Raw genomic sequence first — 19,739 nt, 5'->3', positions numbered from 1 at the left:
TATATATATATATATATATATATATATATATATATATATAAGAGGGAATTAATTATTGTGTTATGCTTATCTACAAAGCTTTTTCCTGCTGGAAAAAAGCAAAGAAGTTTCTTGGATATCTTTTTTGTATTATTTTGGTATCTGTCATGTGATCTAAAAGTTGTCAAAGCAGGGTTGGGAGTTTTAATTAAAAAAAAAAAAAAAAGCTATCTGAGATAATACCATAGTGATAAAGGAAACTCTAAAATACTGCTAATCAAAATACAGCGAGTCACTGACCAGCTGATGCTAATGTGCAGCACATTTCTAATAGATCTTGTTCAGGGCCTTGTTGGTTAAGATCATATAATCACAGCTGCAGTGAGATTGTGCTGTAACATCATGCAGCAGGCTTGTGGTAAACAGCAAACAATGCACCCCTGCCGACATAATCACATACATAAATAGCTTGACTGCATTTTCTGACCAACGGGATCATCAGATACCAAAGTAATTAATTTCAAACTCTTTTGAAGAACATTCCACCCATCATCAGAGGGCACACTTTGATGCGTTCTATGAGTAATCGCATACATAATGTATTCAAGAATGAAAGAATTGAAATAGACCGCTGATGCTACTGTTCCTACGGGATTATTTATGTATGCATTTTTTTTTTTTTTTATCTCCCTTGGTGGCATAACATGAACTGCAGACTAACCTGCGTTTAAACTGGTTATCCCAAATACACAATGACAGCAGAATAGGCCACTGAATTATTATATTAAACTGTGAACCTCACTGAACCCCAGTCTTTCCAAGGCTAAGAACTGCATCTCAGTTGGACTCTTTACCAAGGATATTTTATAAAAGGCAGAATTATACCTGAATGTTTACATTCTTTGAGCCTGATTCTGCTATGTCACGCCACTCACAGATATAGTTCCACTGCTTTCAAATATGTTGACGAGTTTAATTTTTTTTTTAATTTAGAGCGTCCAATTGTTTCTCCCCTGATTTTATCCCCAATTTAGAATGTTCAATATTGTTTCCCCTCCTTTACTGCAACAATTTCCCACACAGCTCACACAGTGGGCATCCTCTGATCCCATGACCAAGCGAGTTTCCTCTTTTACACCCAGGAACTCAAGAGCGGATGTCAGCCAGCTACCGGCCTCTGGAGGACAAAGGCCAGCCCTGTAGGTGTCTGCCTGAGCTCACTAGTCACCTGACTGGTAGGGTTCGCTATAGCGCAATGAGGAGAAACAGTTCCTTCCAGTTTTGCCTCCCTAACCCATGGGAGCACCAAGGCCAATACAACGCTCCCTCCAAAATCCCCAGCAAAGACCGACGACTTCCCACAGCCAGGACTTGAACCTGCACTTCCATGAAATAGTGTTCTACCTGTTGCCAGGTCTAACTTAGAGAAGTGAGTTTAAAGGTTTTAAATTACAAAGAAAAAAAAATGTACTCAAATCTTTGAAAACAAGCTACCTCCTGACTTTTATTATTATTATTATTATTATTATTATTATTATTATTATTTATTTATTTATTAGCAGACACCCTTATCCAAGATATCACGTTATTTTTACATACAATTACATTATTTTTTACACATTATTTTTTACATAAAATTACCCATTTATACAGTTGAGTTTTTACTGGAGCAATCTAGGTAAAGTCCCTTGCTCAAGGGTACAGCAGCAGTGTCCCCCACCTGGGATTGAATCCACAACCCTCCGGTCAAGAATCCAGAGCCCTAACCACTGCTCCACAGTGAAACTCAGGTCATGGCTCAACATACTGTATACTGTAGTAGATGGTTGGCTAGTGAATTCTGAGAGTATTGTATTGGTAATCTCTTTTGACAGCATGCTAGATCCACATCAGACTGAAAATAAGCTTTAACAAACCCAAAGCTTCAAGCACAATCTCTGCAGCCAGAAGGTTAATTAGGTACTGTTTGAGGGTGTAGTAATATGGTAATAATAAAAGTCTTGGGTATCCATTGATTTGCCTTGGGCATCCTGCATGAAGATGAAGATGCTCTTGAAGATGTTTATTCAGACTGCATTTGCATTCCAGAATGTAAAGGTGTTGTAGGAGACTCTTTCAGTTTTCTGTATTGAGTGTTTATTATTGCTTGGGGGGTGAGTCAGAAGTCAAAAGTCATCACCTTGTGTAAGGGTCAGACTGTTCCCCAATATTTGTTGGGTAGTTTATGCAGTATATCTGTTTTTTGTGTGGTACAGGACTCATATGAAGTGCCAGGTTTGTCCTGACAGTGTCTGGGCTCAGAAACTAAGTGTCACATTTTGATCCACGTTTTGCTGTGTCCATGACAACCACAGCTATGGTAATTCCTGCAGTACGCAAAGACATAAGTTTATAATGGTTATAATAATCCCACATTTCTTTTATGATATTCATGTATGGGCTGTGGATGTCAGCTGTTGATCTTCAGTAACTTTTTTCGTTTTAAATTAATTTTCTTTTCCATTATTATTATTATTATTATTATTATTATTATTATTATTATTATTATTATTATTATTATTATTTCTTATCAGATGCCCTTACCCAGGGCGACTTACAGTTGTATACAAAAAATACATATCAAGAATTACAGTACAATCAAGAGTAAGATACAAAATGCAATGACTTCAGTCCTAATAAGAGCAAATACAAAACACAGTATGATTTGATATCGGGGCAGTTCAAGAGCAGATAACAGTGTTGATAGTTACATCAGGGTTAGATACGACTGCAAGTGAAATACAAAAGACTACAGATTGGGTTTAGTGCAGGATTAAATACAGTAAAATAGGGAGCAGATAAGTGCAAGTTAAAATACATTAAAGGCAGAGTGCTATATTGTCCAGAAGGGAAGAGTTGAGTTTTACAGGTGTTGTCTGAAGAGGTGTGTCTTGAAGAGGCACCAGAAGGTAGTCAGGGACTGGGCAGTCCTGACATCCGTCAGTAAATTACAGAATCATATTATGAGATAGCGCCCAATCATACCCTGCCTTCCTGTAAACAGAGCCTCACGTCTGTGGGTCTGTGTTTTCGCAGTTAAGCAGATAAGCGCTTGGTCTGCTTGTATGACACAGAAGGCTAAAGCTACTGTGCAGAGATAAGACATGCTGATGGTAGGGGAGATCATTAAAAGTTGTATTTGCTGCCTTTGTACACTTTTCAGAATGGTACAACTAATTATCAGCAAAAGAGTTTCATAGTCATCATAAAAGTTTCAAACTTGGAAGTTATAGTGAAGAAACGATGCTAACAGTACAGAATATGAAAGAGAAGAGAGAACTTGAAGTGTACCTCCACTGCATGTTTTGTCACATTAGTCATTAGGGGCTTATGGTGATAGCCTGGAGGGCTTCATCTAGCCTGAGGGCTTCAGGCAGGGGAGTTTCTGCTAATCTTGTATCCCTGTCAAACAGCACACCAGCAATAGATCAACTGAGAGCCTTTTCTCGTTTACTCCCCCTGTTATCTACCCCAGCATGTTTGAATCCGCTTCTGGGAACTCAGAACTAGCTATGCGTGGATTTTGCTGAATAACATGTACTCTGCAGAATTATCCATCAAAACACAGCAGGACCAGACCAGTGGAGATTCCTATAAATCCCTGTGCTCTATGTTTTAGCCTTGTGTGTGTACGTGGCTCAGAAGAGAATGGGGTGGAGTTGAATTTTATGGTTTTTGTTTTTTTCTTATGTTACTGTAGTTACCCTTTAAGGGGGCTCTGTATAGCTTTAAATACATAGCATATTTTGTTCTCAATAAAATGGAGGGCTTTTGGCAATGCTGGGTAACAAATCTGCACTAAGACAGCCGACATCTCATTGTTCAGTTGCTGAAAGCAGCCTGCATATACAGTTCTGGATGGCTTCTTGCTGTTTTAATGGAAATAAGGAGATGAAAGACAGTCTCTGCTGTCTCAGCATGGCAACATAGAGCTGTTGACACCAGTCTTACAGGTCCTTGGTTCAAATGCCTGCACCCTGGAGTGATGTAGAAGGTGTTGGACTTACTTACTGTAGGTCTCAACCTCGAATGAGCGGTCCACCCTGTACTGAGAAAAATAAGTCCTTCTTCTCACTCTATTTTGGTAGTACTTTCGGGTTGTGTGTGTTTCCATGTAGTTTTCTTTTAGCCAGAGAAATTCTTGATCCAAATGCAAATAACCTAATTAATATTAAAATATGTGAGGGTATATTTAAATGTTTGTGTCTGAGTTCCAATTTGACCTTGCGTGACTTACTGATATCATACAGCTTTCTTAAACTGGGTTTCCATGAAGTTTTTAGGAGGTCTTAAAACACAGCCAAAAAAAAGCACCAAATAAAAAGCACAAATTAAAAAGCATGAAAAGAAAACTTAAAAAAACAGACATACTGTAGTCTGTAGCATTACACAAATAATAATAAAACAACAACATTCCATAAGAAAGTGCTGTGTACTATCCTTGTATTATTTGCCAAACATGTTTTGACTGCATATATATTTATTATAAACCTATTATACACGTTTCCAACAGAACCGTAGCTTCAGCAATTCTGATCGAACAGAGCTAAAATAGCAGCATTTAGGTTAATGATATAAAAATGATCCATGTTTAGTGCAGGACATTTTTTTAAATATTGGTAGTATATCTACAATAGACTACACTACACGCCCGCATTTCCCACTTATAAAGATGTTCTTATTAAAACAAATCTTGCTCAATGAATTAGGCTCAAGTTTATTTTGTCGGTAGCCTGCAGCAATGACACATCTATGCTAATTTAATACATATTTTGGTACAAACGTCACTTTTTCCCCCCTTGGTAAGGTACCCATGTATATGCTGCTGAAGGCTAGAGTACAATGAATTGCATCTTATTGCTAAGGGACAGAAAAGTCTAGGCTAAAGCAATCAGCTATCTGATGACCGATCACAAAGATAACAAAAAGTAAGTGTAAAGGACTTCCTTCTTTATTTATGTGTTTATTGCAAAGGGTATTTATTTTATTTGTAGTAGCTTCAGTACTACAAAAATAGCAAATATGTTAAATGATTACTTTTCACAAGTTTTTACAAAGGAGGATATGGGCAACATGCCCCACATGTCGACCTGTTCCTATCCAGTTTTAAATAAGTTTAGCATAACAGAGGCAGAAGTGTTAAAGGGACTAGGAGCTCTTATTATTTAATATTATAATTTATTTCTTAGCAGACGCCCTTATTCAGGGCGACTTACAATTGTTACAAGATATCACATAATACATTATTTCACATTATTCAGATATCACATTATTTTTTTTATTTATTTTTTTTTACATACAATTACCCATTTATACAGTTGGGTTTTTACTGGAGCAATCTAGGTAAAATACCTTGCTCAAGGGTACAGCAGCAATGTCCCCCACCTGGGATTGACCCTCCAGTCAAGAGTCCAGAGCCCTAACCACTACTCCACACTGCTGCCCTATAAATAAATAAACAAATAAACAAAACGAATCCCTTGGGCTGGATGAGATCCTCCCAATAGTACAAACCACTAACCAAGATCATGCAACAGTCTCTTGAGACAGGGGTTGTACTGGCAGACTGGAAAATTGCAAACGTAATACTGATCCACAAAAACTGAGACAAAACCAAACCAGGTAACTACTGACCAATAAGCCTGGCTTCTATTATATGTAATCGTATGGAAACTATAATAAGATCCAAAATGGAAAATTACCTGTATGGTAACAGTATCCTGGGAGACAGTCAGCATGGTTTTAGGAAAGGGAGATCGTGTCTAACTAACCTGCTTGATTGGTTTGAGGATGCAAAATCGACAATGGATAATTGCAATGCATATGATATGGTTTATTTAGATTTCCAGAAAGCTTTTGACAAAGTCCTGCATAAAAGATTAATTCTCAAATGGAACGCAGTAAGTGATTCAAGGAAATGCATGCACATGGATTAGGGAGTGGTTAACATGTAGAAAACAGAAAGTACTAATTAGAGGAGGCGTCTCAAAATGGAGCAAGGTATCCAGTGGAGTACCACAGGGATCCGTATTAGGCCCTCTGCTCTTCATAATCTACATTAATGATTTAGATTCTGGTATAGTAAGCAAACTTGTTAAATTTGCAAACAACACAAACATAGGAGGAGTGGCAAACACTGTTGCAGCAGCAAAGGTCATTCAAAATGATCTAGATAGCAATCAGAACTAGGCAGACACATGGCAAATTACATTTAATATAGAAAACTGTAAGGTACTGCACGCAGGCAATAAAAAATGTAAATTATAAATACCATATGGGAGATGCTGAAATTGAAGAAGGAACCTATGAAAAAGATTTAAGAGTTTATGTTGACTCAGAAATGTCTTCATCTAGACCAGGGGTGTCCAATCCTGGTCCTGGAGGGCCGGTGTCCCTCCTGGTTTTTGTTCCAACTGTGTCCTAAATTACTTAATTGGACCAATTATTACCAATTATTGTTCTAATTAAGTAATTTAGGGCACAGTTGGAACAAAAACCAGGAGGGACACCGGCCCTCCAGGACCAGGATTGGTCCAACAAAATGCTTGGATATTTAGTGAAAAGTGTTGAATTTAAATCAAGGGAAGTAATGTTAAAACTGTACAATGCATTAGTAAGTCCTCATCTAGAATATTGTGTTCAGTGCTGGAGATTCGATAAAGAGGCATTCAGAACAGAAAATAGGTGGCACTTCTTTACACAAAGAATTGTGGGAGTCTGGAACCAACTCCCCAGTAATGTTGTTGAATATCGAAGCTGACACTGGGATCCTTCAAGAAGCTGCTTGATGAGGTTCTGGGATCAATAAGCTACTAATGACCAAACTAGCAAGATGGGCTGAATGGCCTCCTGTCATTTGTAATGTTCTTATGTTCTTATGTTCTTATTTTTTATAAGCTTGTTTATAAAACAACTTAACTATAAAGCAGTTTTTATGAGTCCAATGACAATAATCTGAAACGTTGAATAAATGGTGTCACGTAAAAAAACAAAAAAACAAAAAACAAAACACTAAGCCCCTCGTACTGTATGCTTATTTTTTTCCTATTTGGTCAAAAAAGCTTGCCAATAGGATTGCTTGGTACGGCCTTCAGTTATAGTAGAAAGTTGCGCGAGGTTATGTCACAAACAAGATTTTCACTGCTTAAGTCTCGTAAGCATAATATATGACTTCTGATATGTTTCCACGCAAAAAAACAAACAAAACAAGCATGGTATGTGCGTGCTACGTACGCCCACTTTCTATAACATGAGGAATGTGCGTGGTATGTGCGTGCTACGTACGCCCACTTTCTATAACATGAGGAATGCGCGTGGTATGTGCGTGCTACGTACGCCCACTTTCTATAACATGTGGAATGCGCGTGGTATGTGCGTGCTACGTACGCCCACTTTCTATAATATGAGGAATGCGCGTGGTATGTGCGTGCTACGTACGCCCACTTTCTATAACATGAGGAATGCGCGTGGTGTGTGCGTGCTACGTACGCCCACTTTCTATAACATGAGGAATGCGCGTGGTATGTGCGTGCTACGTACGCCCACTTTCTATAACATGAGGAATGCGCGTGGTATGTGCGTGCTACGTACGCCCACTTTCTATAACATGAGGAATGCGCGTGGTATGTGCGTGCTACGTACGCCCACTTTCTATAACATGAGGAATGCGCGTGATATGTGCGTGCTACGTACGCCCACTTTCTATAACATGAGGAATGCGCGTGGTATGTGCGTGCTACGTACGCCCACTTTCTATAACATGAGGAATGCGCGTGGTATGTGCGTGCTACGTACGCCCACTTTCTATAACATGAGGAATGCGCGTGGTATGTGCGTGCTACGTACGCCCACTTTCTATAACATGAGGAATGCGCGTGGTATGTGCGTGCTACGTACGCTCACTTTCTATAACATGAGGAATGCGCGTGGTATGTGCGTGCTACGTACGCCCACTTTCTATAACATGTGGAATGCGCGTGGTATGTGCGTGCTACGTACGCCCACTTTCTATAACATGAGGAATGCGCGTGGTATGTGCGTGCTACGTACGCCCACTTTCTATAACATGAGGAATGCGCGTGGTATGTGCGTGCTACGTACGCCCACTTTCTGTAACATGAGGAATGCGCGTGGTATGTGCGTGCTACGTACGCCCACTTTCTATAACATGAGGAATGCGCGTGGTATGTGCGTGCTACGTACGCCCACTTTCTGTAACATGAGGAATGCGCGTGGTGTGTGCGTGCTACGTACGCCCACTTTCTATAACATGAGGAATGCGCGTGGTATGTGCGTGCTACGTACGCCCACTTTCTGTAACATGAGGAATGCGCGTGGTATGTGCGTGCTACGTACGCCCACTTTCTGTAACATGAGGAATGCGCGTGGTGTGTGCGTGCTACGTACGCCCACTTTCTGTAACATGAGGAATGCGCGTGGTGTGTGCGTGCTACGTACGCCCACTTTCTGTAACATGAGGAATGCGCGTGGTGTGTGCGTGCTACGTACGCCCACTTTCTGTAACATGAGGAATGCGCGTGGTGTGTGCGTGCTACGTACGCCCACTTTCTGTAACATGAGGAATGCGCGTGGTGTGTGCGTGCTACGTACGCCCACTTTCTATAACATGAGGAATGCGCGTGGTGTGTGCGTGCTACGTACGCCCACTTTCTATAATATGAGGAATGCGCGTGGTGTGTGCGTGCTACGTACGCCCACTTTCTATAACATGAGGAATGCGCGTGGTGTGTGCGTGCTACGTACGCCCACTTTCGATAACATGAGGAATGCGAGTGGTATGTGCATGCTACGTCTCGTTAATAACGAACGTGGAGAGAAAGTGACAACTTTCTAAGCTGCATGGAAATTGGGTAATTGTTGCAAGTGCAGAGAGAGTAATATTTAACTTTAAATGCAAAACGTAAGTAAGTTTTCATCTGTCAATGCTAGTAAGGATTTTCATTGGCATTTACATACGCAAAATCTTGTGCTGGTTCCATTCATTTGAATTTGGGATTGATAAAGTTTAATTCAATAGAACATATACAGACATACCAAAACACACAAATGAACCTTTAACAGTAAATGTTACACCAGTACAAATCTCACAAATTGATACATTCATATGAATCAATATACAATACAAATTATAATACTGAGCCATGCACAAAACAAACCCATTGATTTAAAAAACAAAGAAAGAAATAAAACTAAGATAGAAATAAAGCAAGAGAGAAAAAGTACTCAATTGGAATTGAGGCTATAAAATGACTGCTAACTGTAGACAAACAATTAGGTTAGACACTGAGAGCAGTGCTTGTAGGTTGAATAGAACGTGGAGTGAACAATTTCGAAAAGTTAGGGTTTTTTTTTTATTTCACAAGTTAGACACAGAATATCACACACTGAAGTTTATGCAGATGTAAGGAGCAGAGTTCATTCCAAATTGTGGATTCCACATAAGACAATGATGGTAAGAAAAAGAAGAGAAATGCTAAAGGATATACAGTGTAGTTATACAATACAGCACTATAGTTTACTCTTAGTCAAAACATGTCAGCTGCTCTCCTTGGGTTATAGGGTTATAGCAATTTACAGCCTATATTTCCATTGTGGGCAAATTGGAGGAAAATTGCCTACTCCACAATGAGCAGTTTGTCCTTAGTGGAAAATCAGGCTGTGAACAGGTGGATTGCAGTGCACAGGTGTAGATAGTGCAGTGCGCAGGAAACACACACACGCGACAGTGAAAGTTCAATGAAACAGCTCCTTTATTTGTCTGTGTTGCGGGCTCGCAGCTCTTAAATAATAAGTACCTGGCTCTACACAACGATGTGTATCGCACAGGTAATACATGAAAAACAAACACGGTCACAAGGCTGGAGTGAGTGCTTATTAGTGTACGTGGTGAAGTACAGTGAATGGTGAACAGTGGTGAAGTGTTGTCCGGCCGGCCTCGTAGCCACAGCTTCCGATGGTTAGCCATCTCACAATGACAAACAAGTAACAATTATTAGACAGACAGAATACAGCACGTAAACTCACAGTTCTCTTTTACTCCTTCCTGGTCCTTTCGTAAAACCATAACAAAGAAACAGATCGCTACGTCACATCCCCTGAAATGCCCTTAGTCACGCCCCCTTCAGTAGCGAGTGCAATCACGTAACCTGCAATCCATGACTGACACATCGCCTACGGTATTAATGCGATGACTTCTGATATTGTGACCCCGTCCCCTTCCTGGATGGCCGGCTTCCAAATGACCATGGAATGAACTGCCAAACCATCCAGTCCGGGACACACTACTCGGAAGGGAGATTGATGACTAGGATTCATTCGCTCTCTGTCACACAGGCCCATTGTGTTGTGTTGCATTTTACTTCTTTTGGACAAGGAGCTTGCTGTTTTCAAGTACAGAAATGGTCGAGAAATAAGCCGAGAGAAACTGTCCCCCAGCATTACAATTGCACAATACCTCAGTTAAAGAACAGCTGCTCCGTGTTGACTTTCATGCGAGTTGTTAATGAACTCTTCAGAAACAAGGGGCATGTATTATACAGACTGTTCCTTTATTTAATACAAACTTTAAATAGGGTTATTAACTCCTGTTTGTTGTGTTTTGCTTTTGCAGTTCAGTCTGCTACAACCCTGTGTGCAGACTTAGATCTTTTTCTGTTAACGGCTCTACATAGTTATTTTTGTAGTTCCCCCTGCCAGGAAAACTATTACTAAGAACACTTTGGTTATACACTATCGCGAACACCATTAAAGCATTAAGTGACACAGCACATCCCCAGGACAATAGACAGGGTTCATGTTTTATCAGGATTGGTTTGTACAACTGCTGCAGCTTTCCTGTTATATCACTAGGAAAATTGAACACGCACCGCATTCACTTACTTTCTGCTATTATATTTTGTAATCATTGGGCTCTCAGAAACTAAATGGGAAACAATCGGGAAAAAGCTGGAGTGAGTAAAATCTTAATGTGATTTTTTAAAAAGCCATTACAGCTGCTCTGAAATAAAAATAAAAGATGGAATGCTTCACCTGTTACTCTGGTGTATGTGAGAGGGGCTGCAGTGTACAAATATATATTTTACATTAGTAAATCATTTTAAAGGTTTCTGTTTTCTTTGGATGCTGGAATGACATGAGGCTTGCCTGGGCAAATACCACTGAGATTGTATTGTGTTACATTACAGTACTAAACACATTACTTTCAGTTCCTATTTGGTTGGAATCAATTATGATACAGCAGCAGAAAGTAGCAAGCAGCCCATTCTAGGTGGGCGACGGGCACTAAGTGCTGAAAGTCAGCATGCGGAAAAGGTCTTAGTACTAATGGATACACTATACAGGGTGTGGCACAGTACATACTGTGGGATATCTTTTCAGTGTTAACTCCAGTCTTTAAATAACTCCTATTTTGATTTATTTTTTGAAGGAAGAAAATATGTTAATTGTATAAATCTAGAACCAAATAACTTAAGTATAACTGCTATTTATGGCCTTTTCTGCACATTAAAGCTTTTTGCTTCTCAGTTTGATATAATTTACAGAGAATTTCCTCCTTAAGGACAAAATAGTAGTTATTTAAAGACCGGAGTAAACGCTTTGAAAATATGGCCCTACAGTATATGTAGTAATTTCATATGAAAAAATAAATAAATAAATTTGAAAAAAATAAATAAACCAAGTAGTTTCTGCCATAATAAGATGATGATGATGATGATGATGATGATGATTCATTCTTCACTAAACCCCTAAACTTCTCTGAGTTTAATATCCATATTTAATCCTGCTGGACAAAACCTCCAGCTGGCCAGTAAATGCAGACATTTATCTGAAACAATTTTGATTTAGCAAGGCTGTCATTACTGCATCTTCCAGCACTATTTTGTTTCATTATCAGTAGCATAAGAGTGATGCCTCACAATAATGAGGCTTAAACTGAAGCAATTACTTACAGCCATGTACTGTATACCACCTAGGTATTTGGTTTATACAGACCATGAATATAGTTCTTAATATGGATCTGTGAATGTAGCCAGAACAGAACTAGGGATGAACATTTTATTGATTTGGCAATCCATCACTATTCTTTGAGGTCTGAAGGTGCCAGGTACTCGCTGCAGCCACAAGAGCTGATTGGGGTTCTGATAAGGGGTTTGAGTATGTGCTTGAAACAATACACACATTTTCATTATATTATTCATTTGTATGCTTCTCTTACTGCATCAGAGGCATAAATCTACCAAATATCATTTAGACAAAAAAGAGCTCCCTTAAAACCAGATTCATTCTTTATTGCACAGGCTGTCTATGTTTGCTTTTTTATCTGGGAGATTCATTGCTATTGAAATTAATATTACATATTGGAGATGAAATGTTATAGCTACTACAATGTTTGTGATATTGTATGCAGAGTAAGACAACGAAGCATTCAGGGTGCATTAGGTAGACTACAGTGAAGGCTCAGCAGAACTGTTTAACCATGAAACTTAACACTGAAATGCACATGACATTACAATGTATTGTAGACTCACAACACTTGTGTGTTAAACATCATATTCTGAAGCTGTGTCCTCTGTGAATTTAAACCTGTAAGAGAAACACTGAACCATTCTTACTCACTGCCAAATGCATCACTGAAGCACTAGTTAAAAGTAAGAAAACACTGAAACATAATCTTAAATGAAGTGACTGGAAAAAAAAAAAAAAAAAGTATGTCTGTAAGGTGTAATATTAATCAAGATGTTAAGGGACAGACTGCGTAACATTGTCATATATTTGACTGTGTATCTAATATTGTTTTTCATTGTGCTTTGGGAAAGGCAGTTTGCTTTCACCTTGGTTACAGTAGCCCAGCTAACTATTACAGTCTGGAAAGTTAAAATAAGATTTCAAGGAAAGGAAATCTCAGTTAATATTCAAATCAGATGTTTGCATATCACCATTTTAAAAAGGTCAATATTACAGTAAAGGCAAAGTCAATAAAGATTAATCTCAGACACAGTGGGGGGGGGGGGGGGGGGGGGTTTGGTTGTATTCTGTCAGTTCACCCAACGGTTGCAAGCCAGATTCATTTGCTGGCACGCAATCCACAAAATCTATACAATATGATGCTATTTTGATGCTACTTATCCATGATGCTGAACTTTTGTGAATAGGTTTTTAGGATTATGACATATACAGTGCTACACTGACCCAGATCCTATTACTAATATCACTGAGTCACAGCCAATATCTTCAGGCATTGTCAATCAATCAGTCTTTATTTTGTATGGTGCCTTTCATAGTGGACCACCATCACAAAGCAGTTTACAAGATACAGTAATAACAAGAAATCCATAATACTTTAATTATAGAGAAATGCATCATACATGAACAAAACAAAAAAAAAACATAATACATGAAATACAGTGGAAAGTGAATAATACATGACAGTAACATAATACATGAAATGGTAGCAGCAACACAGCAGCTAATAGCAGATTTCAGGCTTAAAGAGCATGGAAAGCAAGAGAGAACAGGTGGGTCTTGAGAGTTGATTTATAGTGAGCGACGGTGGTAGCATCATGCACCAAAGCTGGGAGAGAGTTCCAGAGAGTCGGAGCCATGAAGCTAAACGAGCGTTCTTCAAATGTGGTGCACTTTTGCTTGGGGATAACCTCAGCTTGCAGGCAGGGACATAGCGGGTCAGCAGGTTGAGGAGGTACTCGGGACCTGTGTGATGAAGGGCATTGTAGATGAGCAGGAGAGTTTTGAAAATAATCCTGAACTTTACAGGTAGCCAGTGCAGCTGGGCAAGACAGGGGGTGATGTGATCACGTTTTTTACATCTGGTAAGGATCCTGGCAGCGGCATTCTGGACTAGATACAGTAGTTTTATGGTGCATTCCGAGAGACCACCATATAGAAAGTTGCAGTTGTCTAGTCGAGTTGTAACCTCATTTAAATATTTGTGTTCCATATTTACAGATCAACTGACTATGGGGCTACTTACGAAAAGCTGAACGACAAAGTGGGCCTGAAGACTGTCTTGAGCTATCTGTACGTCTGCCCAAGCAATAAAAGGAAGGTAAGATACCCACAATGATACTACTAATAATAGTAATAATAATAATAATAACATATGTGAACCTTGATTAAAATCAGGTGTTAAAGGTAATTCAATTATGATAAATCATAAATGTGATTTCAATCATAAATTATAGTTGTTTTTAACATTGGTAGTATAGCACACTTAAAAAAAAAAAAAAAAAAAATGCTTTGATTTCAAATCTTGTGTACACTTAGCCTCTCTTCTTCCCTGGCAGCCTGCATATATCCCCACTGGTTTATAAAACCCTTTTTGTAAGAAATATGAAAAATGTAATTATGGAAAGCACTTTGCTAGCTTGGCTCAGTCTTTGAGGCAGCTTCAAAAAGGAGCATGCTGAGCTAGTGCTGAACTGTGCTTTTATATAAATACAGTACACCCTCGCGATAACAAACCTGTCGGGGTCCAAGCCTTTTTTTTGTTATATCGAGGGGTTCGTTATAGCGAAAGGACAATCAAAATGAAAGATAAACTGTTGGAGTAGTTCTTGAGATGAATAAAAGTAGAATTCCATGTACCTGTTTGTTTCATGCATGCAGTATTTCTGCTTTTGCTTTATCCAATTCGTTAAAGAATTAAAACACAGTACAAAAAAAAGCACAAATCCCGAATTAAAGCTGAACTTTTATTCACAATCAATCTAACATGATTCGATTCAAAGTGCACCAAATCTTAATCCAACATGCAAGAATCCCAAATCAACTCGACATGAAAAGTGAATCAGATCCTCAATATTTCTTTCGTTGTTTTTTTTTTTTTTTTAATTTTGCTTTGCTGCATGGTTGCTGAACAAGCCAAAAAATGAGTGTTTTTTGACAACCTATATTCACGACAGAGATATGCCTGCGTTACTACATTTTTTAAATGATCAGTATAGTTTCCAGCTTTATTACAACATAAAATTATTTTCGTTTTGGAGGCAGTTACACAGTGCATGTTTCTTATTAAGACGAAAGAGTTGACTTCACTGCAGAGGTGGCACGATCCCACGTGTACAGACCGGGATGTTGACTGTGTGTGTATATTGTAACAACAATCCTTAACACTATAAGAATGAGCCTTCAGTCGATTCAGGGCCAAACTCGATCTTATTACACTAATAAACAATTAAAGACAATCTGCCAATTGTTAACTAACAAGTAACAGGTCGCTGTGGGCCAGGACCTACGCCACTAAATTCATTTTTTAAAGGAATCTCAGGGTGGAGCTATTCTGTCTCTGTTTATTTGCTTCTCTCTCTGCTTCAAAACAACAACAAACACTCCACCTGGCCCTTTTTTAAAAAAATTTAGTAGTTGTCAATTCATTTTTTGTTGTTTTCTCTCCAATTTAGTAGTGTCCAATTATTTGGTTTAGCTCAGCTTCCACCACTGCACTAACTCAGGAGAGGTGAAGACGAACTCACGCTGTCCTCCGAAGCGTGTGCTGTTAGCAGCCTGCTTTTTTACACACGGTAGATTCAGCATGCAGCCACCCAGAGTTACAGCGTCAGAGGACAATGCAGCTCTGGGAAGCTTACAGGCAAGCCCTCAGGCGTCCAGCCTGACCACAGGGGTAGCTGGTATGCGGTGAGCTGAGGACACCCTGGCCGACCTAGCCCGCACTCCCCTGGGAGTTCCCGTCCTCGGTCGGCAAAGGAATAGCCTGGACTCGTACCGGCAACATCCAGACTACAGGGCGCATTCTGCAGGCTATGCGAGTACTTTTACTAGATGCGCCACTCAGGAGCCCCCAGTGGTCTTTGACTTTAGCCCCAGTTAGTCCCTAATCGATGTGAAACATAGCCCCTCCAACTGCACTTCACAGACCTCACATACATTACAATATTATTTTTTTTATTTGGGGTCCAGCAGCCAGGTTCATTATAGCCGAAGGTTTGTTATAATGTAGGGCGTTATAACAAGGATGTACTATATATATATATATATATATATATATATATATATATATATATATATATATATATATATATATATATATATACTGTATATATATAGTAATGCCTCAGAGGTGAAAGGCTTATATCTAACTGACAATCCACTGGGCAATCTATCTATCTTTCTAATGTTGTGACTATGAAGTCCCATTGCTAGGTCAGCTTTTTTGGGGCCTGTGACAGGATGACTGACGAGGTGACGTCAGGCCAGAAGCAGGAAGAAAACAAAGGAAAAAATATTGCGGTGCAAAAAGACGCTGCAGCGCCGTTTATTTAAACACAAAAATAAATAAAGTATTTAAACAAAAACAGGGCTCACAGAGCCAAATAAAACAGGTATACAAAACAAAATCACAAACACACAATACCAACACACAGGTCACACTGGGCAGATTGCTTTCACTGATCCTATGTTGATTTTAAAAAAAAAATATTTTCTCCTTTTTCTCCTCGCTCTCTCCTCTGAACACCCACCCCGAGTGCAGAGATCTGCAGGCTTATATGCAGGTGACAATCTCCCGATTAACAACAATTAAAGAATGAATTAACTCGGGAGATGGTCACCTTCTGCACAAGGTTTTTAATGTGGATGGTGCTTCCCATTCGCGCTGCGAAACAATAACTAAATATACGACTCTGTCGTCACATTTATAAAACAATAACAAAACAAGACTACGCCATCATATTTATAAATAAATAAATAAATAAATAAATAAATAAATAAATAATAATAATAATAATAATAATAATAATAATAATAATAATAATAATAATAATAATAATAATACAACAAAACAAATACAAAATAAATTGCACCGGGGCGGAGAGGTACCCCGTTTTAAAAATAAATAATACATTTATGGCAGGGCTTTGCCCCGCCCCCTTTTCATGTGCAGAGCTCCTCGCCCTGTCACAGGGCCTTGAATTTGATTGCAGTTCCTAATTTAACCATGGGCATTTTCTTTGTGTTTTATTGATGAATACCTAGATATTCATTAAAAAAAAGAGCAAAAAAGAGGTTCTGCTGTGAAATGCCAAGTGGAGTACTGTCAAAATGTGAATTCTATTTTGAATCCCCACTGTGAATTCTTCTGTGGGATCCCTTTTTTGTAGACGGCTGTTACACTGTTAAGATCTCTCATTGAATTGTCTTTGTTTGCCTTTTCCTGTCAAGACCATGACCTGGGAAGTGACCACATTGCACTTGTATTCATAAAGTATTTATAAAGCAAAAGGCATTGCAAGGCTATTGTACAGCACAATGCAACGGCATGAGGTAGGATGGGAGGGGAGGGTGGTCGGGCACTTATTATGACTGATAACATAAAGAGCTGCTGATAAATCATAAACCTTTGAATTTGGCTTGAGAACCCCCTGTTGGGACCAATCAGAGGGCTGATCAAGATTTTTGTCTGAATGTTTCATGCAATTCTGGCTTCTCATATATACCAGGTGGAATGATGTGCATGAGTTCATTTTCAGTCTGCATTTTCTCTGTGGGGGACCCCATTAATTTTCAGTTTCTGCTTATTATATGCTAATGTGAATCGAAACTGCTGTGCTGTGCTGCTGTGCTGTGCTGCTGGTCCGTGCGCATCAGCATTTCTGCTGGAAGAATGGAGGGGAATGCGTGAAAGAGATCGCCTTGCAAAGCAATCTATAGCTGGTTGTCGCAACAAGAGATAAGCCAGCTTCTTCCAGCAATTGCACCTGAGCTCATTAGCTTTGCAGGGTTTCAGCATCAAATGAAGGCAATTCCTGGCACTGAAATGTTGGAGCTCAGTTATAGTAAAGGAATAATAAGTCAATAACAATTGCAATGAGTGTTAAGGCATCGCCTTTGCTAAACATGGATTTTAAATCTCTGTTTTGTGTAATACCAAAAAAGGCTGAAGTGGAAATAATTATTGCTCCCCACCCCCCACCAACACTTACATACAGAGTGTTGTTTTTATTCACAAGTTCCACATTAGTATTGTTGTGCAATTGTTATTGTCCTCTCTAACAAGTATAATACAATGGGAGACAGATGTGTACATTAACTTAGCAGATGTCAGGGTTCTATTATTTGTTTTATTATTCATTTTCTTGTCAACACAGGTTTGTGACCCTAAATTAAAGTCTTTAAGCAACTCTACTGAGCTTCTGTAGCATGACAGCATACTAAAACATCGAGATACTGTACATACGGTAGGGACATGTTTTCAAAGTCTTTCATTACCGTTAACAAATTTTGAAAGAAGGAAACTCCATGTAAATGTTACAAAACCATTTTTTTTGTTATTCACAGTTCTTTTCTCCTTCCAAAATGTAATTTAAGACTGAAGTAAATGCTTTGAAAAATGTCTCGTACGACTCACACGTGACATGTTACTCGTTATTTTATAGCTTCTGACCCAACACGTCACACACACGATTAGATGCTATTTTAACACTAAAACCGCCGTGATTATACTCATACAAAAAACTGCTGCCGGCAGTCATTATGACGGTTACATTTTAGACAACATCAATATTAACATGAAAGACTATCAGATACAACTCAAAAGTTTTATTCAAGCACATCATATCAAACATCTGCGCAGCCGCTACGCCATATTTAAATGAACAGTTAAACATAAATTTAATTACCACATATACAGCACTACTTCAAAAAATGAAAAAAACTATAATAAAATAAACATTTCAAAAGAAATTAGTGTGTAAATAGGTATATGTACATACAAAACTGTAAAAGAACTAAAGTAACATGTTTTCTCTTGCATGTGTGTCACGGTGCAGCACAGAGTCCAGGTTGAGCTGCTGCAGCCTGCTGCTTTGCAGTTTTCTGATCGAAATGTTTCTGCCGAGGAGCTGTGACTAGCTTCAAGATGAAATCTCTGCTACTGATATTTTCCCCGGTGCATTCCTTGTATATAACAAAAGAATTGATGGCTGTCAGGTCCAGTAGAGATAACAACAGGCTTGTATATAAAAATAAAATAGAATATTGTAGGTTATACAGTCAGCACTCGGATATACGACACTCAGATACATGTCAGTTGCATTTTACCGCCCTTGTATTAAGAAACAAATCAATCCCCATTATATATATATATATATATATATAACAAATTATTCCACTTACCTCATCAGGGTATTTAATACATGTATTTAGGAAAAGTCAAGTATCTTTTACACACGCAGAGTGATGAAAGTGAAAACCGTCAAAATGACTGCTGTGGCAGTTCTAGTGCTACATGCCAACCAATATTCACTTCTACAGTACATCTAAGAGCTGTATTTTTATTCTGGAGATGGGTTGGACCTTCAGCTGGTAAGTAATGAAAATAATGACATAGTTAAGTGAGAGTAGAACAGCTAATACATTCAATGTTACCTCCTTCTGATCCCATAAATCAAAAAAGGAGATTTAAAGAGGTTTGGATAGTTAATGGATAAAAGTCATTCCCCCACCTCATCCCCTCTTTTCCAATCAGTTCTTAGGGAAATTTAGTAATTACAGAAAAGCACATCTCTGAAGTAGTTTGCCTTTAATTGTCAGTTGGATGCTTTGAAAAACACATTCTCAAGACATACTATTCATGAGGACTGAGGGGGCTGAATGTCTTATGGAAAAAAAGGGCCATCAGTGTGGGTGATAATATCGCCACAGTCTTCATTCAGGGACATTTCTATTTA

General features: G+C 38.8%; 1 protein-coding gene across 2 annotated transcripts in view; it reads left to right on the top strand.

Annotated features, from left to right (window-relative positions):
* The window catches only part of LOC117414956 (VPS10 domain-containing receptor SorCS3-like), a 144,118-nt gene that overhangs the window by 54,726 nt on the left and 69,653 nt on the right, over positions 1 to 19,739 (top strand). For both annotated transcript variants that reach the window (XM_059026120.1, XM_034024822.3), the window contains exon 3: positions 14,002 to 14,101. In XM_059026120.1, coding sequence (XP_058882103.1) covers positions 14,002 to 14,101 — 100 coding nt within the window. The remainder of the gene's footprint in view (positions 1 to 14,001; positions 14,102 to 19,739) is intronic.

The sequence above is a fragment of the Acipenser ruthenus genome, chromosome 7 (genome assembly GCF_902713425.1).
Source record: "Acipenser ruthenus chromosome 7, fAciRut3.2 maternal haplotype, whole genome shotgun sequence".
Classification (NCBI taxonomy): Eukaryota; Metazoa; Chordata; class Actinopteri; order Acipenseriformes; family Acipenseridae; genus Acipenser; species Acipenser ruthenus.
Note: the sequence above shows the minus strand (reverse complement) of the source record. Positions and strands in the feature narration are given on the sequence as shown.